At 46.5% G+C, this 16,584-nt stretch overlaps 1 protein-coding gene across 1 annotated transcript; it reads left to right on the forward strand.

Moving 5' to 3' along the window:
- Window positions 1–8,364: 8,364 nt before the first annotated feature.
- LOC117728829 (zinc finger protein 569-like) lies at window positions 8,365–12,042 on the forward strand. The gene is made up of 2 exons (XM_034529739.1): window positions 8,365–8,972; window positions 10,506–12,042. The coding sequence occupies exons 1-2, from the start codon at window positions 8,780–8,782 to the stop codon at window positions 11,690–11,692; spliced, it is 1,380 nt and encodes a 459-aa protein (XP_034385630.1). The 5' UTR covers window positions 8,365–8,779; the 3' UTR covers window positions 11,693–12,042.
- Window positions 12,043–16,584: the final 4,542 nt, after the last annotated feature.

A 16,584-nucleotide genomic window follows, 5' to 3' on the forward strand; every position in this document is an offset into this window, starting at 1 on the left:
CTCTTTGAAAATGTGATGTTTTATGCAAGGTTGTCACTCTTATACTAATGTGAGGTGCTTATTGGGGGTCATCAGAAATTCATCAATAAACTTGACTGCGGAATAATAATTAGAATTGAATTAATAAATTTGACTCCAAAAAGTATATGCATGTGTAACGTTGCAACAATAAAATAAATAATGAACTGAGTCTACCTCCTCTTTGCAGAATAATATGTGTATGGATAATATGTATACAATTTAAATTGTATTGTATTGGCCTGTATGATGGAGTGCATCTGAGCTGTGAGTCCACTGACTTCTGGGACTTCCTGTATCTTGCTGAGTATATTCTTTAAAGAGGTTTCTCTGCTATATTACTACTGTATCTGCTGTATTTAGTTATACTAGAATGCTAGTCTGTACTGTCTTTCTAATCTGAACATTTTGAGCTGCGATTTCTTGCTTTGTGACTTAAAAGTCAACCAAACCAGCTAGGATTTAAGTATTTGTTCTGTAATCCAAATCTACTAGGGACTAAACTATATTCTACTTTCTACCTTGAGGTAAACAGACCGTTGTCCTTAATCAGTTTGGCAAGAATTTCACATTCTAGCAAACTGAGACTTCACTGGTAGCAAGGATCCCCTGCCTGAGTGCCGACTCATACCAGTATCGATCGACAAGTGGGCAATTCCTTCAACGACCTGTGGGCGGGCTCAACACTGCTTTAGCTAATTATCGCCAACTCAGGTGTATAACCAGGTTGGGGCTTGGAGCGTCAGCTGAAGCGTCAGGGAAGACTCCTCGTATGAAGACTCGGAGGATAAAGACCTAGGAGTCTTTCGTTGAAGTCAAGACTCTGAGGATAAAGACCTAGGAGTCTTTCGTTGGAGTCAAGACTCGAAGGATAAAGACCTAGGAGTCTTTCGTTGGAGTCACGACTCGGAGGATAAAGACCTAGGAGTCTTTGGTTGGAGTCAAGACTCGGAGGATAAAGACCTAGGAGTCTTTCGTTGGAGTCAAGACTCGGAGGATAAAGACCTAGGAGTCTTTCGTTGGAGTCTTCGGTGGTGGCTGAGGGTGGCGGAGTATAAACATTTCCTTGTGATAATGTGTTTTCTTTTCATACCTGTGTGCACATCTACTCGTAGATACTATAGACTGCGGACTCGTTCACACATGCATCAAAATCCCTCCTCTCTTATTCATCCCACTCGCTCCACACAGACCCAGTATCTCGTCACAGGGGGCCTCTGGAACTGCCAGTCAGCTAACCGCAAGGCGGACTTCATCTCTGGCTTCACTGTCAAGCAATCACTGGACTTCCTGGCTCTCACTGAGACTTGGATCAAACCAGACAACCCATCAACCCCTGCTGCTCTCTCCTCGGCCTTCTCCTTCAGCCACACACCCAGACCCTCTGTTCGGGGTGGTGGTTCAGGTCTACTCATCTCACCCAAATGGAGTTTTGCTCTCTACCCGCTTCCACTTTTTACCCCACTATCTTTTGAATTGCATGCAGTGACGGTGACTCATCCGGTTCAACTAACCATTGTTGTTCTCTACCGTCCTCCTGGTTCCTTGGGAGACTTCTTGGAAGAACTAGACGTTCTCCTATCAAACTTCCCAGAAAACGGCCCCCCGCTCATCCTTCTGAGTGACTTCAACATCCAGACAAAGAAGTCATCGGACATGCTACTCTTACTGTCTTCCTTTGCTCTCTCTCTCAGTCCTTCCCCTCCTACTCACAAAGCTGGACACCACCTTGACTATATGTTCACCAGAAACTGCTCCACATCTAACCTCACTGTAACTCCACTTCCTGTCTCTGACCACTTCTTCATCTCTTACTCTCTCTCACTCTTTGGAACTGACAACCCTCCCACAACGGACTCTGAACCTGTCCGTCTCAACATCTCACTCTCTCTCCCTCTTCCTCTCTCCCTCTCTCCCTCTCTCCCTCTCACCCTCTCACCCTCTCACCCACTCATAATAATAATCCATCCATCCATCCATTATCACCCGCTTATCCGGGGTCGGGTCGCGGTGGCAGCAGGTTCAGCAGGCCGACCCAGGCCTCCCTCTCACCCGCAATACTTTCCAGCTCATTCTGGTGGATCCCGAGGCGTTCCAAGGCCAGCCGGGAGATATAACCTCTCCAGCGTGTCCTCGGTCTTCCCCGGGGCCGCCTACCAGTTGGACGTGCCCGGAAAACCTCTAATGGGAGGCGTCCAGGAGGCATCCTGACTAGATGCCCGAACCACCTCAGCTGACTCCTTTCGACACGAAGGAGCAGCGACTCGTCTCCAAGCTCCCCCCTGATGTCCGAGCTCCTTACCCTATCTCTAAGGCTGAGCCCGGCCACCCTACGGAGGAAGCTCATTTCGGCCGCTTGCATCCCAGATCTCGTTCTTTCGGTCACGACCCAGAGTTCGTGACCATAGGTGAGGGTTGGAACGTAGACCGACCAGTAAATGAAGAGCTTTGCCTTCCGGCTCAGCTCCTCTTCACCAAGACGGACCGGTACAGCGCCTGTTTTACTGCTGCAGCCGCACCGATCCGCCTGTCGATCTCCCGCTCCACCTTACCCTCACTCGTGAACAAGACCCCGAGATACTTGAACTCCTTCGCTTGGGGTAGGCAGTTTGCCCCCACCTGGAGGGAGCAATCCGCCGGTTTCCGGCAGAGCACCATGGCCTCAGATTTGGAGGTGCTAACTCTCATCCCTGCCGCTTCGCACTCGGCTGCAAAACGCCCCAGTGAATGCTGGAGGTCACGGTCCGAGGAGGCAAACAGGACCACATCATCCGCAAACAGCAGAGAGGCGATCCCGAGACTCCCGAACCGGATCCTCTCAGGTCACGAACAGGACCGGTGATAAAGGGCAGCCCTGGCGGAGGCCAACACCCACCGGGAACGTGTCTGACTTACTACCGAGGAGACGAACACAGCTCCTACCGCAGGCGTACAGAGACCGGATGGCCCATGCCAACGGGTCCGGCACCCCATACTCCCGCAGCACCCCCCACAAAACCCCCCGAGGGACCCGGTCGAAAGCCTTCTCCAGGTCTACAAAGCACATGTAAACTGGTTGGGCAAACTCCCAGGACCCCTCCAATAATCTTGCGAGGGTAAAGAGCTGGTCCACTGTTCCACGACCGGGACGGAATCCGCACTGTTTGTCTTGAATCTGAGGTTCGACAAGCGGTCGGAGCCTCCTCTACAGCACCCTGGCATAAGCTTTTCCCGGGAGGCTGAGCAGTGTGATACCACGATAGTTCGAGCACACTCTCCGGTCCCCCTTCTTGAAGATGGGAACTACCCCGGTCTGCCAGTCCATAGGCACTGTTCCCGACCCCCATGCGACACTGAAAAGGCGTGTCAACCAAGACAGCCCAACAATGTCCAGCGCTTTCAGCATCTCAGGGCGGATCTCATTCTACCCTGGCGCCTTGCCACCAAGGAGCTTTTTGACTACCTTAGCGACCTCTGCCAGGAATATGGGTGAATCCACCCCAAAGTCTTCCGGCGCTGCCCCCTCTCCGGGGGACATGTTGGCCGGGTTTAGGAGTTCCTCAAAGTGCTCTTCCCACCGCCCGACGATGTCCCCAGTCCGGGTCAGCAGTTCCCCCCCCCTGCTGAGAACAGCCTGGGATAGACCCTGCTTTCCCTTCCTGAGCCGTCGGATGGTTTGCCAGAACTTCCTTGAGGCCAACCGAAAGTCCTTCTCCATGGCCTCCCCGAACTCCTCCCATGCCCGAGTTTTAGCCTCCGCGACCATCGCCGCTGCAGCCCTTCTGGCCCGCCGGTACCCGTCAGCTGCTTCAGGAGACCCCTGGGCCAGCCAGGCCCGAAAGGCCTCCTTCTTCAGTTTGACGGCTTCCCTCACCCCCGGTGTCCACCACCGGGTTCTCGGGTTGCCGCCACGATAGGCACCGATGACCTTCCGGCCACAGCCCCGAGCAGCCGCGTCCACAATAGAGGCTTTGAACAAGGTCCACTCGGATTCCATGTCCCCAGCCTCCCTCGGAATTTGTGAGAAGTTCTTCCGGAGGTGGGAGTTGAAGACCTCCCGGACAGGATCCTCTGCCAGACGTTCCCAGTTCACCCTCACTACACGTTTGGGCTTGCCAGGTCTCTCTAGCCGACTCCCCCACCATCTGATCCAACTCACCACCAGGTGGTGATCAGTTGACAGCTCTGCTCCTCTCTTCACCCGAGTGTCCAAGACATACGGCCGCAGATCAGATGATACGATTACAAAGTCGATCATTGATCTCTGGCCTAAGGTGTTCTGGTACCAGGTACACTTATGAGCCACCTTATGTTCGAACATGGTGTTCGTTATGGACAAACTGTGGCTAGCACAGAAGTCCAACAACAAAACACCATTCGGGTTCAGATCGGGCAAGCCGTTCCTCCCAATCACGCCCCGCCAGGTTTCTCTGTCATTGCCCACGTGAGCGTTGAAGTCTCCCAGGAGAACTATGGAGTCGGCAGGCGGCGCCCTTTCCAGGACCCCTCCCACCGACTCCAAGAAGGCCGGATACTCCGAAATGCTGTTCGGCGCATAAGCACAAACAACAGTCAGAGCCTTACTCCCCGCAACCCGTAGGCGCAGGGAGGCGACCCTCTTGTTCCCCGGGGAAAACTCCAACACAGCGGCGCTCAGCCGGGGGCTCGTGAGTATCCCCACTCCCGCCCGGCGCCTCTCACCCTGGGCAACTCCAGAAAAGGACAAAGTCCAACCCTTCTCCAGGAGCTTGGTTCCAGAGCCCATGTTGTGCGTGGAGGTGAGCCCAACTATATCTAGCTGGTACCGCTCCACCTCCTGCACCAGCTCCGGCTCTTTCCCCGCTAGTGAGGTGACGTTCCACGTCCCTAGAGATAGTCTATGCCGCCGGCGATCGGCCCGCCCAGGTCTCCCGCCTGGCCCGCCGCCCGGTCTACATAGCACCCAACCCCGATAGTTCTCCCTGCGGGTGGTGGGTCCACAGGGTGACTGCTGCTCCATGATGTTTTTTCGGGCTGAGCCCGACCGGGCCCCATGGGCGAAAGCCCGGCCACCAGACGCTCGCCGACGAGCTCCCCTCCTGGCTCCGGGAGGGTGCCCCGGTTTCCCTTGTCCGGGCAAGGTGGCTACAATCCGTGGGCTGCTTATCATCAGGGTTTATTGAACCGCTCTTAGTCTGGGCTCTCCCCCGAGACCTGTTTGCCTTGGGAGACCCTACCAGGGGCTGATGCCCCAGACAATATAGCTCCCAGGATCACTGAGCCACTCAAACTCCTCCACCACGTTAAGGTGGCGATTCATATATACATGACAATACATAACACATGAAACATAAGACAATACCAGAGAAACTGACGTCAAAGAATATAAATTGATGTGAAGCTTAATCTCAGCTGAAGGTTTTGAGGGATGGAAATTTGTTGATTGTATGTAGAAGTGAAGAGCAAAGAGTACGAGCGGACAGGATTAAAGAAATAGGGAGGTTTAAAGTAGTGAGCACTAGTAGTATCCAAAGAGGGAATGAGTGGAGTAAGGTTGTGATTTGGGGGATGCCGGTTGGAGTCACGATGGAAGAAATTAAAGCAAACTTCAAAGGAGGCCGAAGGCTACAGGTAACTCGAGAGGGGATGAGGAAGGACAGTGATTACGTTGTGCTGGAGTTTGAGGAAAAAGAACTGCCAAATAAAGTATCTTTAGGCTACTTGAGTTATAGTGTGAGGGAGTTTATTCCAAAGCCAATGAGGTGTTACAATTGCCAAAGGTTTGGCCACACAGCTAAAGTGTGTAAAGGCAGAAGGAGGTGTGAGAGGTGTGGGGAAGACCACGAGTACGGGCAGTGCAAGCAAGGGCCTCCAAAGTGTTGTAACTGCGGGGGGTGGGGGGGGGGAGCACAGTGTGGCGTATTATGGGTGTGAGGTGTTGAAAAAGGAGAGGGAAGTACAACAGGTGAGGGTGCAGAATAAATCACATATGCAGAGGCAGTGAAGAGGGTTATCCAGAGGGGAGGAACTGATAGAGCAGCTAAGGCAACACGACAATCAACAGCAGCTCCAGACCAGTCAAAGGAGGGTAATGATGGACTTAAAGAAGCTGGTCACTTTCATAGCAGGGGTAGTAAATGCAACAATGGAGGTCAAATCAAAAACGGAGAGAATCCAGATAATCGTTAAAGCAGCAATTCACCATCTAAATATTAGAGGACTGACATGGGAGGAAGTCAGAAATAATCTCAGTATGCAAGCAAGTCAAGAGCAGACAGGGGGCGGGTAGGTTAATACGCAATGCTTTATTTACTACAATGGAATGCTCGGAGTTTGTTGGCTAATGGACAAGAATTCAAAAAATATGTTGGAAATCTTTCTAGTAAACCAGAGGTCACATGCATACAGGAAACATGGTTAAATCCAAAGTTGGACTTCCGACTAGCTGGATATGCGTGTGTTAGGTGTGATAGGGAGGCTGGTCAAGGAGGAGGATGTGCCACATTTATTAGTGAAGACATCACATTTAGAGAAGTAGAGATAGGGACTGAATATGTAACTGTGGAGATCTGGACAAGGGAAGGAGAGATCATAGTTATACATTTTTATAATCCCTGTAAAAAATTAGAGGTGAATAGGCTGTATACGTGGCAGCAAGGTGGGGGTATGTGGGGATTTCAATGCACATAGTACATTATGGGGTGGAATAAGAACAGATGTAAACGGGGAGGTAATAGAAGAGTTACTAGAAGGAAATAATTTTGTTTGCTTAAATGATGGCAGAGGGACTAGGTTAGATGTGCACTCGGGGAACATGTCGGTACTAGACCTAACTATTGTATCTCGGAGTTTAGCAGGGATATGTGAGTGGGAGGTAGAAGAGGAAACGTCAGTGGGCAGTGATCATTTTCCAATAAATTGTAAAATAGCAATACAAAGCAGTAAGGAACATGGAGAGAAGGTGGGTAAGTGGGTATTTAGTAGGGCAAAATGGGAACTTTTTAAATATATATGCGAGCAAGAAGTGGATAGAATAGACTTAAATAAAGATATTGATGGGATTGAGGTTCGAATGACATCTACAATACTGGAACAATAACCAAAAGTAAAGGAAGGAGGGAAAGAAAGGCGGTCCCCTGGTGGACAGATGAGTGTGGGAAAGTAGTGCAAGAAAGAGGCTGTGATTATCCCAATCAGGAAACCAGGCAAAGACCCATCAAACCCAACAAATTATAGGCCTACAGCCCTAACATCTCATGTAGGTACAATTATGGAGAGAATGATAGCAGACAGATTAACTTTTTATATGGAGACCAGCGGATTGATAACACCTCATCAAAGTGGATTTCGGAGAGGTAGAGGAACTATGGATCCAAGTATTTGTTTAGAGACGGAAGTAAAAACAGCCCCGGTAAATAAGGAGTCAGTGATGTGTTTTTGATGTGGAGAAGGCATATGATATGGTTTGGAAGGAGGGGTTGTTGATTAAATTAAATATAATGGGAATAGGGGGCAGAGTATACAATTGGGTTAAAGACGTTTTACTTGACTGAGTTATACAAGTCAGAATTGGGAAAGGAATATCAAGAAGATACCCGGTGGAGAATGGTACCCCTCAGGGTAGTGTAATTAGTCCACTACTGTTCTCCATCATGATAAATGATGTGTTCCTCCAAGTTCAGGGGGATATTGGTCGATCTCTCTTTGCTGATGATGGAGCATTGTGGAAGAGGGGGAAGAACACAGACCATATTAAAGTTAAGTTACAAGAGGCTGGGAATGAAGTAGAAAGATGGTCTTATGCATGGGGATTCACGTTTTTTATTTAGCAAAACAGAAACTAAATCAATAATCAAAAGAAACATTATACAGGAATGGCAGCACCATTGGGACGGCACAGGGAGACATCTCTATGCTATTCAGAAGGAAGTTGGCAAAGGGAGGATAACCAGAGGAACCACTGCAGAAGAACATATATTAACCCGACTGAGGATTGGACACACAAGGCTGAATAAAACCATGCAATTAATAAATAAACACCCAACAGGACTATGTGAACACTGCAATATGCCGGAAACAGTGGAGCATATCATTTGCCATTGCCAGAAGTTCATAGTGGAGAGAGACGGGCTGAAGAGGAAATACAGGTAAAGGAAAGGTGTTGCAATATCTGAAGGAAACTGGGTTGAGAGGAAGGATATAGGTTAGGTGTTAATGTACAGATATATATATATAGTATATATATATATATTTTTTTTTCATTCATTTCATTTAATTTTAATTTGGAGGGGTAGAGAACTCTGGTCCATACCCCAGTACAGCAGGTGGCGGTAATGCACCAATAAGATGGATGCCAACTGCCGTTAAAGCCCCAGAAGAAGAAGAAGAACTCTAGCGGACTCTTTTCCTCAAAGGACTCTACAACGTCTAGTCCGGTTTGTTTAGACCAGAGACCGGATACGAGAAGGTTCGACATGCACCATTAAACTAGACGGCATTCACGAGGACAGCGACGTGTTCTCTTGCTATTCCCAACGGCTCCGTAACCATGACAACAACAGAAGACGGCCGGAAGTCGACAGTTAACAGGACCGCGTGTTGGACCGCGTGAGTCCAACTCTTTTAGTCACACGGTTCTTCAGATACAACCGGAAGGACCCACCAGAGCCCGGATGTGTGGACTAACGTGTTGAAGAGGACTTTGTAGAGGGAGACGGACCCGAACGGAGCCGAGCGACACCGAGCGGGGCCGAGTGAGAGACGCGTTTTTAACGGAGTTGTCTGGAGGAAACGTTTTCTGAAGATGTCTAAAGTCCAACAGCTGAGATGTTTAGTCAACCAGCGACTAACTGCGGCTGCGCAAGAGATCTTGGGTCTGTTTGAAAGAACGATAGCAGAGTACGAGGAGGAACTTTGTAGTTCCAGAGAGGAGAACGAGCGACACCGGAAACGACTGGACGCCGTGTTCAACCCGGAAGTCCGGTTACACAGAGCAGGTTGGTCCTTTGTTTCTTTATCGCTTTAAACTTCATGTACTGAGGTAGAGTTACAGGTACTGTACTGCAGTACTTAAACACGGTCATAGTTTTACTACGATACACCTCAGAGGTACATGTACTTTATACTGTTCTACACCTCAGAGGTACATGTACTTTATACTGTACTACACCTCAGAGGTACATGTACTTTATACTGTACTACACCTCAGAGGTACATGTACTTTATACTGTACTACACCTCAGAGGTACATGTACTTTATACTGTACTACACCTCAGAGGTACATGTTGTACTTTATACTGTACTACATCTCAGAGGTACACGTTGTACTTTATACTGTACTACATCTCAGAGGTACATGTACTTTATACTGTACTACATCTCAAAGGTACATGTACTTTATACTGTTCTACACCTCAGAGGTACATGTACTTTATACTGTACTACATCTCAAAGGTACATGTACTTTATACTGTTCTAGACCTCAGAGGTACATATTGTACTTTATACTGTACTACACCTCAGAGGTACATGTACTTTATACTGTACTACACCTCAGAGGTACATGTTGTACTTTATACTGTACTACACCTCAGAGGTACATGTTGTACTTTATACTGTACTACACCTCAGAGGTACATGTTGTACTTTATACTGTACTACATCTCAGAGGTACATGTACTTTATACTGTACTACATCTCAAAGGTACATGTACTTTATACTGTTCTAGACCTCAGAGGTACATATTGTACTTTATACTGTACTACACCTCAGAGGTACATGTTGTACTTTATACTGTACTACACCTCAGAGGTACATGTACTACACCTCAGAGGTACATGTTGTACTTTATACTGTACTACACCTCAGAGGTACATGTTGTACTTTATACTGTACTACACCTCAGAGGTACATGTACTTTATACTGTTCTACACCTCAGAGGTACATGTACTTTATACTGTACTACACCTCAGAGGTACATGTACTTTATACTGGACCACACCTCAGAGGTACATGTACTTTATACTGTTCTACACCTCAGAGGTACATGTACTTTATACTGTTCTACACCTCAGAGGTACATGTACTTTATACTGTACTACACCTCAGAGGTACATGTACTTTATACTGTTCTACACCTCAGAGGTACATGTTGTACTTTATACTGTTCTACACCTCAGAGGTACATGTACTTTATACTGTACTACATCTCAGAGGTACATGTTGTACTTTATACTGTACTACACCTCATAGGTACATATTGTACTTTATACTGTACTACATCTCAGAGGTACATGTACTTTATACTGTTCTACACCTCAGAGGTACATGTACTTTATACTGTTCTACATCTCAGAGGTACATGTACTTTATACTGTTCTACACCTCAGAGGTACATGTTGTACTTTATACTTCTGCTCTCCAGCTTCACAACTAGTTCACTGCTTTTTCATTGATAAACCTTTTGAATAATAAAGAGTTTAATATGAGATTTATAAGACGTATTAATGTATTTTATTATTCTCCAGAGGACCCAGAGCCCCCCCACATTAAAGAGGACCAGGAGGACCCGGAGCCCCCCCACATTAAAGAGGACCAGGAGGACCCGGAGCCCCCCCACATTAAAGAGGACCAGGAGGACCCGGAGCCCCCCCACATTAAAGAGGACCAGGAGGACCCGGAGCCCCCCCACATTAAAGAGGACCAGGAGGACCCGGAGCCCCCCCACATTAAAGAGGACCAGGAGGACCCGGAGGCCCCCCACATTAAGGAGGAAGAGGATGACCCAGAGCCCCCCCACATTAAGGAGGAAGAGGATGACCCAGAGCCCCCCCACATTATAGAGGAACAGGAGGACCCGGAGCCCCCCCACATTAAAGAGGACCAGGAGGACCCGGAGCCCCCCCACATTAAAGAGGACCAGGAGGACCCGGAGCCCCCCCACATTAAAGAGGACCAGGAGGACCCGGAGGCCCCCCACATTATAGAGGAACAGGAGGATCCAGAGCCCCCCCACATTATAGAGGAACAGGAGGAACTCTGGACCAATCAGGAGGGAGAGCAGCTTCAAGGGCTGGAGGAGGCTGGTATCAAGTTCTCATTCACTGTAAAGAGTGAAGATGATGAAGAGGAAGCTCAGTCCTCTCAGCTTCATCAAAGACAAACTGAACACATGGAAACAGAAGCTGATGGAGCGGATTGTGGAGGACCAGAACCAGACAGGAAGTTAGATCCAGAAAGACATCCAGGACCAGATACTGAGGAGACTGAGGACAGAGATGATTGGGAGGAGACTCAGGAACCTCAGTCAGATGTGAACCCTCAAAACAAAGAAGTACCTGTAAGTGATGTGAACTGTAGTACTGGAAATACATCAATCAGCTCTCCTGAATGTGCTGGAAGCTTTGACCACAAGGGACATCTGGAGAAACCCACTAGCTCCAAAACAGGAGAGAAACCATTTCAATGCTCACTTTGTGACAAAAGATTTGGATTCAATAAGACTCTAAAGATACACATGAGGGTCCACACGGGAGAGAAACCATTTAGTTGTTCAGTGTGTGGTAAAACATTTACACAAAAGAATAACCTGAACTATCACATGAATGGACACACAGGAGAGAAACCATTTAGTTGTTCAGTGTGTGGTAAAACATTTACACAAAAGGAAATTCTGAAACAACATGTAATTATCCACACTAGAGAAACTAATTAGTCGTGGAGTTTGCTCAACAAGATTATATACAAATCATAACAACATTAGTTTATGAGAGTCTCTAAATAAACATGCTTAAACACTTACAGGCTGATACAGACTCCAACATAAGTGTATTCAACTACACATCAATTTATATTCTTTGATGTGAGTTTCTCTGATATTGTCTTATGTTCATCTGTTGTTGTTGTTGTTTTCTTGGTGGCTCACAAACATTTGGAAAGTTCAGCCAATGTTTCCACCAAAATGACTTCAGTTCAATGTTCTTCTTCCATATTTGTCCCAGAGTTTGTAACCAAGCTGCAGCAGACGGGTTTTATTTTTAAATAAATATGTGTGTTCACGATTAATGTTTTAATGGAAGTTACATTTATAATGTGTACGTGAAATGAGTTGCTTTCATTCATGAAATGTATTGTTCACTGATATGATGTCCACTCTGTTATCTGAGTTTATTTTATGATAATTAAATTAAATCAACAAATATTAAGCATATCTTTGTGGTTACTTGCAGGTTTTGAATTGGCAAAATAAAATAACCTAAAAATGGGGTGAAATTGAAATGCCTCTTAATTCCAAAAGAAATGTGGGTAAATGTGTTCTTGCCTATGGAGCGCACCATGGGCAAGAACTAGTGATTCATGTGGAGATGAGAGGCATATGTATATTATGTATATTACTATTCCTGAATCCTGTGTTGTCTGACATGTTTTAATGAACCTATCCACCAGATGTCCTCTACCTCCTAGAAATCAATCTCCAGCTTCATCCCAGACGCTGAAGCTGGAGGAACAGGAAGCTGTTTCAGCCGAGTGGGTTCCAACCAAGGAACAGAGTTATTGATCTGAGCTACTGATCACATGATCACTGATCACAGGATCACTGATCACATGATCACTGATCACAGGATCACTGATCACATGATCTTAGATCACATGATCACTGATCACAGATCACAGGATCACAGATCACATGATCACTGATCACAGGATCACTGATCACATGATCTTAGATCACATGATCACAGGATCACTGATCACAGGATCACTGATCACATGATCTTAGATCACATGATCACAGGATCACTGATCACAGGATCACTGATCACATGATCTTAGATCACATGATCACTGATCACATGATCACAGATCACAGGATCTTAGATCACTGCATCACATGATCACAGGATCACTGATCACGTGATCTTAGATCACTGGATCACAGGATCACTGATCACATGATCTTAGATCACTGGATCACTGATCACATATCACAGGGTCACTGATCACATGATCACAGGATCACATGATCTTAGATCACTGCATCACATGATCACAGGGTCACTGATCACATGATCACATATCACAGGGTCACTGATCACATGATCACAGGATCACATGATCTTAGATCACTGCATCACATGATCACAGGATCACATGATCACAGGAGCACATGATCTTAGATCACTGCATCACATGATCACAGATCACAGGATCACTGATCACAGGATCACTGATCACATGATCACAGGAGCACATGATCTTAGATCACTGCATCACATGATCACAGGATCACTGATCACATGATCACAGGAGCACATGATCTTAGATCACTGCATCACATGATCACAGGATCACTGATCACATGATCACAGGAGCACATGATCTTAGATCACTGCATCACATGATCACAGGATCACTGATCACATGATCACAGGATCACTGATCACATGATCACAGGAGCACATGATCTTAGATCACTGCATCACATGATCACATGATCACAGATCACAGGATCACTGATCACAGGATCACTGATCACATGATCACATGATCACAGGAGCACATGATCTTAGATCACTGCATCACATGATCACAGGATCACTGATCACACTCTGCCATCAGCTCTAATGGCTCTGAAACAATGAACATGAATGTTTTACTTTCTACATTTTGGCACGAGGAGTTTCCAATGAGGCCGTGAAGTCTTTTTTCATGACATTATTAAACCGAAAAATAAGTCCATCTTTTTTCAATTCTCATAATTATTTTGTACAGCCGGTTTTAAACCGTCGGTTTGAGTTGTGCCACTACTTTTGACTTTTGACAGAAAGTAGTTTCAAAATAAAAGTCTCCTTCTCCATCTGTTGGATCCTGTATAGATCTGACCCATGTGACTTGCCGTACTGCGATCCCTCCACTCGACCCGGTGCTTTAGAATTTACAGTTATTATTATTGTTATTAATAAAGTTAAGTAATAAAGTTAAGTAAGTAACTGCAAAAATGTGGGACAAGAACAGGCAGCGGTAAATATATGAGTGTGTGTGTCTGAGTGTAAGAGTGTGTGTGTGTGTGTGTGTGTGTGTGACATCATACCAGCGTGATGACTACAAATAGCTTTCATTAGAGATCTTCAGGGTTCACCTTTTGGGTTTCCTGACTGGATTCTGTTTCTGTATATATATATATATATATATATATATATATATATATATATATATATATATATATATATATATATTACTTATTATATATGTATACATATATAATAAGTAAATGTTTCTCTCCTCATAGATCTCAGGTGTATTGTTATATGTTTTTCTTTAGATTGTATACGCATTGTGGGTCCTACCTTCAGCGGCCGGTAGGTGGCGCCCTGTCACCTCTGGTCTGCGCGTTGCTTTCACACTTTTCTCTGTCAAGTTTCTCAGAAGAAGAACATAACGGAGAGCGTGATGCCCCATCGTTATAACGCTGTTATAACTGTGTGTTATAACTCATGAATCATTTATAACTCTGAATGCATCTGGAATACACTTCCTGTTGTTACCCCGGTTCAGAGGAGGTCCATGAAACACCTGCAGGTGTCTGAGTGAGGTGGATCCCGTCCCGGGTCTCGGCCTCCAGACACCTGAAGTTGTGTGAAAGTGGTTTTATGAACTCAAAGGTTGGTGTTTCAAGTCGTTTATGTCTTGAAATATGACGAGGTTATGAGTACCTCCTCCTGAGTGACTCCAGAGACCGGAAGCAGCTGAGGAGAAGCTGCGTGAACATCCTTCAGAACATCCTTCAGAACATCCTTCAGAACATCCTTCAGAACATCCTTCAGATAGCATCAGAGTTCAGCCATAATGATAAAATGATGAGGTCCATCCGTCTGCGTGACGGACGACCGACAGCTGAGATCAGAAACCGTCCTTTATCTTCCTGCTTCCTGCTGCTTCTCATTAGAGGAAACCTCAAATACCTTCATTAAAATGTTATTAGCTCAATTCATCTGGAACCTGCCGCAGTTTCCAGATGAATATGACACCGGAAAGATGGTTTCTCTCTCTGTATTGAACATCTCTGTCGTGACGGTAGAAGAGCTGGAAGACGATGGGCGCTGGCATCTCGGGGTTCACCCTGGTCAAGATGAACCATAGTGAGCATAGTTCAACACAACTTCACTGTCATCGGCAAAAAAATCGTTTTCTTTGCAGATATCTTTTGGTAAAAAAAGATGAAACACGGTTCAGTGCAGACGCTGAGATGAGAAGTCAGAACTTGGTTAGCTTAGCTTAGCATAAAGACTGGAAAGTGGGGGAGAACCGCTAGCCTGACTGGCTCTGACCAGAGTTCAGGAATAAAGAAAACACTTTATTACAGTGGTCATGTGCATACATGACATTTTATACAAACAGTCATTTCAACACTTTGGTTCAGACGGAAACATACACATTTAAATATTGGATCAATTGCCGTGAAATCTGCACAAAATCTGAACAAATATTTATCTGTTGATTCCCTGACTTTCTCACCTCGAAGTAGCTCCATCGTTTTTTTTCCTGATCGAGGTCTATTTTACATGAATAAAGGCGTCAACCGATCCCGTTGTGTTGAACGTCCTCTGAACCGTGAGGGTGGACGTTTCCTTTCAACTTGACGAAGTGAGCGCAGACCAGATCCTCTCTGGCCTTTCACAATAAAAGCCCCAGAGCTTTTCACTAAAAAGAACCTTCCACAGTTGACCTTGACGGACGAGGAACAGGATGCTGCGTTGTGGTCCTCTCGCTGTCAGAATCTCTTCACATCGTTTATTTAAAAAAATGCTGCAACTGTCACAAATCTGCATCGCCGATCGAATGAATTGTTTTGAAGTGATCTGTCGCCTTGTGTTACTCACGCGGGACAATCTGAGGACCGAAGACTACGACCGCTTTGTAGACGTCGTGGGCCAGAGAAGGAGCTCTCGACTGTCTGTAGTCACAATCACTGTGAATGCATCAGTTCATGTTATCCTGATGGCTGTGTGTGTGTGTGTGTGTGTGTTCAGGTGAAGTTTCCCTGCAGCATTAAAGTGAACCTGAATCCTGATCAACCACTCAAAGCGGCTGCCTTTGATGTCGGCGTGTTTTTTCCGGTGTTGGTGGAGGTGGAGCGGGTACGCGGTTGATTTGCATACGAAGCTATTCTTACCTCCCCTTTGTTCTTCTGAGTGTGGAAGGAGCAATCGTCTCCATCAGCCAGCAGAGTTTATCTGGTTGTTTCCTGTGTGGGATTAGCGGCGAAGACACCGGCGCCGTCACGTCGGATCGCTGCAGCAGCGTGAAGAAGGCGTTAGCGTGTTAGTGCGTTAGGGCGTTAGGGCGTTAGGGCGTTAGCGCGTTAGGGCGTTAGGGCGTTAGCGTGTTAGGGCGTTAGCGTGTTAGGGCGTTAGGGCGTTAGCGTGTTAGTGCGTTAGGGCGTTAGGGCGTTAGGGCGTTAGCGCGTTAGGGCGTTAGGGCGTTAGCGTGTTAGGGCGTTAGCGTGTTAGGGCGTTAGGGCGTTAGCGTGTTAGGGCGTTAGGGCGTTAGCGCGTTAGGGCGTTAGGGCGTTAGGGCGTTAGCGTGTTAGGGCGTTAGCGTGTTAGG

Source organism: Cyclopterus lumpus, chromosome 3 (genome assembly GCF_009769545.1).
Source record: "Cyclopterus lumpus isolate fCycLum1 chromosome 3, fCycLum1.pri, whole genome shotgun sequence".
NCBI lineage: Eukaryota > Metazoa > Chordata > Actinopteri > Perciformes > Cyclopteridae > Cyclopterus > Cyclopterus lumpus.